The 10,213-nt window shown below is 42.2% G+C and overlaps 1 protein-coding gene across 1 annotated transcript; it reads right to left on the bottom strand.

The window, feature by feature from the left end:
• Positions 1–5,379: 5,379 nt before the first annotated feature.
• On the bottom strand, positions 5,380–10,108 carry LOC109628531 (uncharacterized). The gene is made up of 5 exons (XM_020085643.2): positions 9,858–10,108; positions 8,651–8,909; positions 7,477–7,510; positions 7,211–7,382; positions 5,380–7,119 (listed from the first exon to the last, which is right to left on the bottom strand). The coding sequence occupies exons 1-5, from the start codon at positions 9,904–9,906 to the stop codon at positions 6,776–6,778; spliced, it is 858 nt and encodes a 285-aa protein (XP_019941202.1). The 5' UTR covers positions 9,907–10,108; the 3' UTR covers positions 5,380–6,775.
• Positions 10,109–10,213: the final 105 nt, after the last annotated feature.

The following is a 10,213-nucleotide window of genomic DNA, read 5'->3' as shown; positions in this document are numbered from 1 at the left end:
AGGCGGGGCTACAAGCAGCCACCGCAGAGAGGAGAGACTGAAGCGAGAGAGTACCCCTCCAGGTTTACAGAGAGTAGCTCTCCAGGTTTACAGAGAGTAGCTCTCCAGGTTTACAGAGAGTAGCTCTCCAGGTTTACAGATACTGACCCTCCAGGTTTACAGAGAGTAGCTCTCCAGGTTTACAGAGAGTAGCTCTCCAGGTTTACAGATACTGACCCTCCAGGTTTACAGAGAGTAGCCCTCCAGGTTTACAGATACTGACCCTCCAGGTTTACAGAGAGTAGCCCTCCAGGTTTACAGAGAATAGCCCTCCAGGTTTACAGAGAGTAGCGCTCCAGGTTTACAGATACTGACCCTCCAGGTTTACAGAGAGTAGCTCTCCAGGTTTACAGAGAGTAGCCCTCCAGGTTTACAGATACTGACCCTCCAGGTTTACAGAGAGTAGCTCTCCAGGTTTACAGAGAGTAGCTCTCCAGGTTTACAGATACTGACCCTCCAGGTTTACAGAGAGTAGCCCTCCAGGTTTACAGATACTGACCCTCCAGGTTTACAGAGAGTAGCTCTCCAGGTTTACAGAGAGTAGCCCTCCAGTTTTACAGATACTGACCCTCCAGTTTTACAGAGAGTAGCCCTCCAGGTTTACAGAGAGAAGAGTAGCTCTCCAGGTTTACAGATACTAACCCTACAGGTTTACAGATACTAACCCTTCAGGTTTACAGATACTGACCCTACAGGTTTACAGAGAGTAGCTCTCCAGGTTTACAGATACTAACCCTACAGGTTTACAGATACTAACCCTACAGGTTTACAGATACTAACCCTACAGGTTTATGACCCTCCAGGTTTACAGAGTGTGACCCTCCTGTTAATAAATTATTAACTCAAAAATATTTAAATGGCTGCATCAGATAAGCTGGAGGGAAACAATCCCTGTGAAGTGACTGCAGCCCTTTTCTTAATGGAAACCCCCAAATGGAAATTCTCTCTAATACAATAATTAGAAATTGACCACGGTTGTTGATGCTGTTACATTGACTTCTTTCTTCCTTTTTGATGTGTCTGCTATTCAGTGTGAGGACCTTCTGTTGAACATGACTCACACATACATGTTTGAATCTCTATTTAAATATTTATGATTTATATTGTTCATTCACTCAAAGGTCTTATTACAAAAAGTTAGGAGTGTGTTCTTATAGAGTACACGCCCGAAAGCCCATGTGTCAATGCAGTGTACACATGCTAACCAAGCAGATGTGTATGCAAAAAAATATATGCTATGTAAAATATACAATCAAATGTTTTGTCCTGCAGGACAAAACATTTGTCCTGCAGGAGTTTGTTCATTTACTGTAGGTTCATACACAACAATCGACTGAAGCACCTGACACCTGGAGTAGGTATGTGATTCACTTTGATGCACCATGTCTTCACTACAGATGGTCCGACTATAAAAACCTTGTGTATGGAGAACTTGATATCATATTCCTGTGGTTATGGAGACGGGTGACTGCATGGACAACATCTTTGATTCTTCAACGTGTTGTGATAATGATGTCAGAAAACCAACCATCCTAAGTGTTCATACGTTCCTCTTCTTGCCTTCAAATTCATTTCTGCTGCACACATCACAATATTTCCAAAGTTGACATGAGAGGGGTCATCAACCAGAAACAGCTGGATCTGGCCAACCAGGTGTTCAGATAACTTCACCTTATGCCTCATACTGAATCAAGACACTGATGAATTGGTTTTTTCACTGTAATAACAATTGTAAAGGTTCATAAAGTAAAAGGTAAACATTAATTCTATCATTTGTTTCTTCATTGTCATTGTACACAGACAGCAATGTTTAAAAAAATATTTGATTATTAATATTATTGTATGATTAAGACTATCAATAAACAGAGCAATAGCTTCATAAACATTGTGCGGATTAAAAAATACATTCATTTCTATAATTAACAATAACATCGTGGATCAAGGTAAAGTTGAACTCAACTGCCACAAGTTTGCAGAAAAAGCAAAGGGAGTTTAGGAGACAACAATTAAAAGTTGGTCTGTCCACTAGTACTTACAATAGCAAGTGTTTCATATACTTGCTTGGTGCAGCAGTCTGTGAAATCTATATGAGAAAAGTCTAAAGCCTGGGTGAAGCAAAGTGCAACAGTAATGATAGGGATCTAAGGTCTGTAAAACATCAAGCCTGTTATTTCACCTGAGGGAAAGGGCAGTAACATCTGCACAAGGGTGAGTGACCGGTGAGAGGCAGCAGGAATTTACGATCCAGAGAGGTAACAGTTCCTTAAACGTCCTGTCATGTTGCTGTTTTTAGCTTCATAATTAGTATCCAATACTAGCTAATGGGTAGCAATGTTTTTTACAGCCAGCAATGACTGGTTTAACAGAGCTGAAGAGAGAAGAAACCGTAGCAACTGAGACCGTGTAGCCAACAACGAGGAAAATGGCAAAAAAGACCTAGAAAGTGTCCAGGAAAAGTTGTGATGCCCCGGATTACCCAGGAGGCCTGATTCAAGCTTTCTTAAGTAGTGAAGTAGTGTGTTTGAAACTTGGCTTGAATTTGAACGCTGGCCTCTCATTGGTTAACGCCCAACATACTCGGAAGTTCCCTGTGATGGGGCTTTGATGTCACCCAGGTAATAAGACCCTCTCAACTCCTCGCTGCTGTCCCCCAGTGCTCCACTGTCACTGCAGGAGCCTGCTGCCCAGACTCCTCTCTGCTGAAAGGGAGCTTTTCACTCCAACACTTGCATCCAAACCAAGACCGCGAGTCTTTAACTCATGGGTTAAGTAAACAGATTGTTTGTATTCCCCAAATACTTCTCTGATCTGAGGGAGTTAGCTGCACGGCATCAGCTGATCTCTCACACTGCATGCAGAAGGACGAAAGGTTTTGTCAAGGAGATAACGGATTACACGTTTTCTCTCCTACTGAGTCGGCCCCCCTGTTTTCCCACTGCCCTGCAGGAAAACCAAGCAGCTCACCGTGACCGTCCGAGGAGCGAGACAAACGGCACCACCAGTGTTCAACCAAGGACCGTGCGGAGACCACGCCAGATGGATCTCCACACTAACGCTGCAGGTATGAAGCAGCTAAAGAGGCTTGTGTCTGGGCAGAGACTTCGTTATTATAGTGTGCATTTAGAATCGGTGCTGCTTGTAAACTGTATTATTGTTGTGAAGTTGATGAGCACTTCTCCACCATTGAGTTTCTCCACAGTGATTAGGATTGCTCTCTTCACTCACCCACATCTACACTCACCCCTTCGTGCACGGAGAGAGCGCCAGCTCACTTTGCCACAAAGCCGTACACGAACATGGCGTTGGGGACACGTGTAAGACCACCTTCGCCATTATTTCGCGCTCTCTTGGCTTGAATCCCGTGATACAGCCCTCCATCTTGAGCCAGTGTGTGACATCATCACCCATTTGACATTGTCTGCCATGTTTTCTTCCTCCTTACTCACTCCCTCTGCCTACACACACGGCTTATGCTACAGGCCTCAGGATGAGTTACCTGTTTGGTACAGGAAAGTACAGACAAGAGCCGTCAGTTGTGTTCATTCAGCAGGCAGTCCTCTGTTTCTTTTTAATAACAGGCTTTTACATTTCTTTTCACAATATTAAACATAATATCCACCAATACACCACTTCACAAATTAACAGACATATTACTGTCGGCCTCTGTATATCATTACCTGTAATGACGAAACTACAAATCACTGTAAACAATGTGCACTCAAACTAGGGATGGAACGGTATATAAACCGTCCGAACCGTTCGGTTCGACCGTCTCGGTTCAATTCGCGTGTGTTGCGTTCGGTTTATGCGCTGCTCCTTTTTCTCATAGGCGAAGCGTATACACTCCAGAACAGAAGGTGGCGGTACTGCGCCTAAAGCCAACCACCAGTAGTAAACAACAAGAAGAAGCGAAGCAGCGTCGCCGGGTGTAGCAGGTAGAAATGGAGTCTTGGGTCAGTTGTTGTGGAGAATAGTTTGGGTATGGTGAGTGGGAAAGAGCCAGAGTTAGAAGATGCGCCAGCAGCACTTTCTAGGTCTGCTGTGTGGGACCACTGTGCATTTAGAGTGACCTACGACGACGGCGGTAAGAAAGTTGTCGACAAAAGTGCGACGGTGTGCAAGCATTGTGCAACACGTGTAGTTTATGCTAACAGCAACACGACCAACATGTCAGCTCACCTGCGGAGACATCGTCCCAGTGAGACAATTGGCAGCGCAAGGAGGAGAGGGAGAGAGTCGTCAGGACAACTTCTGCTCCCCTCAGCTTTTAAACAGCCATACGGTGACGAGTCAGATAGGGCGAAATCATAGACTGTATATAAAGAGGGCGAAATGCACAACTAAAGGAGTGGGATATTTCATAGCCAAAGATATGCAGCCTTATTCCGTAGTGGAGGGTGCGGGATTCAGTTCTATGATTAAAGCACTGGAGCCACGATATAAAATCCCCTCCCGCAAACACTTCAGCAACACGGTGATTCCCGCACTTTATGAAGAGACCCGACAAGGAATTGTTACGGAGTTGTCTGACTCAGCCTCTGTAGCGCTAACCAGTGATGGATGGACCTCCAGGGCTACTGGAAGTTTCCTGACTGTGACTGCTCCGTTCTACAGACACGCCCCCTTTATGAGAGCCATACTGTCAGAAGCACTGACAGAAGCACTGACAGAAGCACTGACAGAAGCACTGACAGAATGGAAGTTGCCGAGTGGCAGCAGCACAATCCCTGTTACTACAGACAGTGCCAAAAGTATGGTGAATGCAGTCAATGATAGATATGACGGTGATGCCCGGTAATTATTGATACCCATTGATCATTTTATGATTATCAATAATATTTTTTAATTATCAGTTAATAACTGTTCCTTCCAGAGCACAACAACACCTAAGCAAAGAGCCGCATTGAGAGGTGGTGGCTCCATTTAGATAACAACAGTACAACTGACCATGTTGGTTCTGATCGTGTCTGTTGCTTGTGGACCACAGAGAAAAACTGAGGGTGTTGAATGAACACAGGCTAGATTAGCTGCACTTAATAAGCAGAATACTGTGGTTCTCTGTTCACACATAAAGCCGTTTCCCCCTGTAAATGAGTTGTTCCACATTTTCAGGGAGTAATTCAGATTGCACTCACAACCTTATCTTCCTAAGGTCACCGCAGGAAACAATCTTGGTCATGAAGAACTGATTTTATACTTTTTTCTAATATTTATTTTGAGACACAACAGCTCTTTTAAAAACAGGGTTTAGCGTATACGGGAGAGAGAGAGAGAGAGTAGGAAAGACATGCATCAAAGTCTTAGGGTCAGGAATGTCAAGTATGAAGAAATCAAGTAAAAGACGTTTCCACTTGTTGACTTTATTCATATAAGTGTAGTGGACATCACAACATCCATCTGCCTTTAACAAAACATGACATAAGCACAGCTGGATAGTTGAAAGACTCACTACATGCACACAAGTAGATGAATAGGTTAATCCAGTCAGAGGCTAAATAAAATATCAGATGCAGATCTGTTCTAATCTACTTAAGGCTGTGGAATAAAACATTATGAGTATCATGCTGCAAATTAGTTTCATTCATTGTTTTTATCCATTTGAAACACAGACAGCTTATTATGAATTCTAATCACATTCACAATCACTGACAGTGTTGATAGTGTACAACAAGTGGTGAGAGCAATATCCACAAAAAGATTGTTTCAATAATGATCACAGTGTGCGTATCACAGGTAAGGTCCAGCTGTTAATAATACAGAATTAAAGTGAACACATAACTTTTTACCAAAACGCACAAATGGACAAATTGAATGTCCAATTTACATATGTCAACTATTGAATGTTAAACCTTCAGTTAAAACATGGGGGGGGATGTTAGGTACTGAAGTAAAACAACACCACAAGGTCTTGTTGGAGTAACAGAGTAATGTGTTGAAAGGATAATGAGGTAACATTCCATGGTTTGTAAAACTCACAGGAGCAGGATTCTCCGGAAAGGCAACACAACAGAAATGATCACGATTCAACCAGAAATGTGTGCATGCAAGACTGTGATTGTCCAACACAGCAACACATTGGATGACATTGTGTTGCAGCAAAAACTGAAACTGGTTTGACCCAATTGATTTGAACGTCAAGTCAATTCAAAATGAATTAAATACAAATTAAACAAAATAATATGCAATAATTTGACAATGACAATGTAAAAGGGTCCCGCCTAGAGAAGAACCCACTTGAATGCAGATCCACTCTGCATTACTGGGTTTGAGAGAGAGAAACTGTTGTTTGGCTCATAACTTCAAAGTTTTTGTTCACATGTCAGGCTCATTATGTTTGCAGTTCACTTCTTGCTCTGCAGCAACGTGCAGAAACCTGCACAAAGACAGCTGGGGGACATAGTGGGGTATTTACCAGCTAAATGTTTCTCTGAAGGCAGTGGAGACAAAAAACAGAGCAAAGAGAGTAAATATTGGATTTACATTGGCCCATAGGACACAGACACAACTCCATATGAGTAATAATATTACTCCTCCTAACTGCTAAATGTATCAATACTGCAGGTAACACCAGCTTGTCAATAGCTTCTGTAATAAACCTTAAAAGGATATAAGTCTCCTAAAAAGCTTCATGTATTGAAACTGCTCTTATGATTCCATCAATCTGAGAGGTCATGATGCAATACAACGTACGCATCATTAAAACCGTTCATAGTCCTAGCCTACAAGCGGCACATCATTAGAAAGTAAACCCACCACAATCAAAAGCATCAAAATCAGAGTCTGCCACTTCAAAGTCAAAGCTGTTATAGTGAGGGGAGTCGAGTGCCGGGCTGCTGGTGTGGTACGTTCCTGCTGGTCCCAAACCAGAGAAATCTGCGCTGACTGGCAGGTCAGGAGCTTTGGCTTCCAGATTAGAGGGTGAGCATGCCCCGAGGTAACCCATAGCAGAAGAAGCAGCAGCCCCTCCCATCAGCAGATAAACCGCTCTCACTGCCTCCGTGTTACTAATGGTGCCGTGACGCAGGCATCTCATGGAATGTGGACTTCCTTTGTCATACTTCTTACGGGGAGAATTCCTGCCTGTTGGATAGTGTGGTTTTAGCAAAGAACAAAGAAGTTATACATATGGAAAATTGTATTATGTACAAACAAGCATGCATCCTAAACTGACCTTTCTCCCTCGGGGAAGCACAGGTCATGGGTCCTGGGGAGGTTGACCTTCTGTCACTTACAGGTGGAGATGGTTGATCTTTGTCCAGGATCTGCTCAGGCACCAGGTCGTGCAGAGAAATATGCGGTGGAACCTGATGTCTCTTACAGGGGCTGAGAGGTGATGAAAGACTCTTTGAAAGACATGAAAGACATTCTCTCAGATGATGAACCTTTACAACATGGCAACCAGGCACATTTTCCAAAACGATGATATGAATGTCTTACCTTTTTCACCTTTTTCAGCACATTCACCCATTGACTAGAAAAAGTGATGAAAGTCATTCTGTTATTACCTCCATGCAAAAATGTACATACATCAATCAAATCAAGTGAACTGCAGTGAAGTAACTGGTTCAAGAACGGAATGTACAGAAGCCTGTTACACAATATTGCTGCCAGTCATGAGCCGATACACAAGAGACCCAAATGCAGTCAGGTTGAAATAAGAATCCAGGGCAGGGTTGTGTTTTTCTGGTGATATATGAAATTTAGGTGGTGGAAAATGGATTGAATGTGTAATATGAGCAAAAATAAAGAAAAAGTTCAACATTTTGGAAACTTCACATTAAATCTTCCTTGCTGAGAGTTGATACCACACTCTCCCTCTTCTCTGTCCATTATATATGAAGCCACAGCTATGCAGTCAGCTCAGCATAAAGAAACATGGATCACTAAAGGACGATAATTAACATGTGATGTATATTCCAAACAATACCAGAAGAATAAAATGTCATCATGTGCCTGAACTTCATTTTCTTTCTGGGACTAGTTACTCCCTGAAATTTGCTGTTTTTACAGTGGCTAGCTGTTTGTTTTGTTTTATGCTAAGCTAAACTAAACAGCTGGAGACTGTAGCTCCATATTTTTTCTGTTCGGGTGTTCTCGCTTTAGAACAAACATCCAGGAAAAGATCTGAACGTCTAATTCCTTATCCTCCTTTAAATCGCTTTTAAAAACATGTTTTTATAAATGCACTTTAACTGGGCTTATAGTTCGATCTTATTTATATTATAAGTACCTATATAGCTCATATCTTATACAATCATGTTACTGTAACTAGAAACATTTTGATTGTTTTATTTTATCTATTAATTTCTATTAATTTTTTTAATTACTTTTATCATTTTGTCCTCTAAAGCACTATCTAACTTAGTTTTGAAAGGTGGTATATAACCAAACTAATATTATTGTTATTATAAAGACAAACGTGAGCATGGTATCATCTTACTCTTGGAACTAAAGGTGAAAAAGTATATTCCCAAAACAAATTGGAACTATATGCCCCAAAGTAAGTGGTGGTAATCTTGTCATATTGCATCATAAAACTTAACTCCAATATCTGGACAGAGTATTGATCTACAAAGTAAAGGAATTGGGGGAATTACAGTGACAACCAGACCTGCACTCTGCAGGTGTGTCAGTCAGCAGCAGCAGGTACTTGTTCTGGGGGAGGATCAGAGCGAAGCAGCAATCCCTGCATCCGCCCGATGGTAATTTAGGCAGGTCGAGGATCTCCTTTCCTTCCACAATCGCCTCACAACTGCTCTGCAGCAGCACGAGCTGGTCAGGAGGAGACGACACATCATGGCAAACAAGAAGACTGCCCTCAGCTGTGAGCAGCAGAAACCTCTTTTTCCACTGCTTAAAAATGAATCCACCTGGATAAGAGAAGCAGTGGTGGACATAACAGGAAACAGCACTGAGTATTAAATGAGTATCTGTAGGAGAAATGTTGCTATGATAAATAATTCTAATCCTAACAACAAAACAGTTCACAGCCAGTACTGGGCGTGGTCACAGTGATCTTGACAGCAGTGTGAGCACTGTACAGCTGGATTAAAGCATGAACACTGTCATTCTGTCGTCCCCACAGATTAGAGCCCGTCACATGGTTGGAGGATCAAGAGGCTGTGGAAATAGGACTCGACCAATCACACGATGCTGATCAGCGTGCACATGGTTTTAGCAAAATTACACACACACACACACACACACACACACACACACACACACACACACACACACACACACACACACACACACACACACACATTGGGTTCAAATCATTCTATTTGCATACAGGAAAAAAACACATGGACACCCTTGATAAAAGATCGAAGCAGAATTATAATATTAAGATCTGATGTAAAGAGACAGAAGAAGAGAAGCCGAGGCTGAGTCTGGTCCACTCTGTGTATTTTTAGCCACAGTTTGAGCTGATGTTTTTATCTGGGTTTCCTATGCAGCTGAAACCACAGAGTGCCAACCCATTTGTTATGGTTAATATTTATTTGTGAAGAAAATAAATAGCCTTATAATAGATTATTTATAGAATGATCAAAATTTTAATTGTATGGTCTCAAGACCATCACTAACTATATTAACTATATAATATAATCTAATGTGTGTATTTCTGGAGCAGACTTCTAAAGAGTCTATCAGGGAAACTAGATCAGTATTCATAAAGGCTTGATAGTGAACACACACAGAATGAGAACTATGAAACTATCCCGTAGCTGGATAAAAGAGACGCAATCGTGTGTACTCACAAAATGTCACCACAGCTACAATGTCGCTCTCTGAGCCAAGTATGAGAAACTACTCACCGTACATCCTGAGCGTCCCACGATGGATCCCAGAGATGTTCATGTTCATGTTAGCAGACGATGAAACCCAGTGTGACAGGCTCACAGAGAAATGTTCCGGGACAGGATGGGTGAAAATCACAAGGCTCAATGTGAGTTTTAATGCCCGGCGTTAATCCTCGTACAGCGATTCTTCCCCACAGGGCCACAGTCCAGCTTGGTATCAAAATGGATTGTGATGGGATGTTACACCAACTGCTCTAGTGTGTGTGCGTGTGTATGAGTGTGTGTGCGCACTGAGCTCCTGCGTAAAATGGCTCAAGAACATGATTCAGCTGTATTTCTAAACATTAATTCAGTTTTAAATACACAGAATT

This window comes from Paralichthys olivaceus, chromosome 15, assembly GCF_024713975.1.
Source record: "Paralichthys olivaceus isolate ysfri-2021 chromosome 15, ASM2471397v2, whole genome shotgun sequence".
NCBI lineage: Eukaryota > Metazoa > Chordata > Actinopteri > Pleuronectiformes > Paralichthyidae > Paralichthys > Paralichthys olivaceus.
This window is presented reverse-complemented; position numbering and strand designations above follow the sequence as displayed.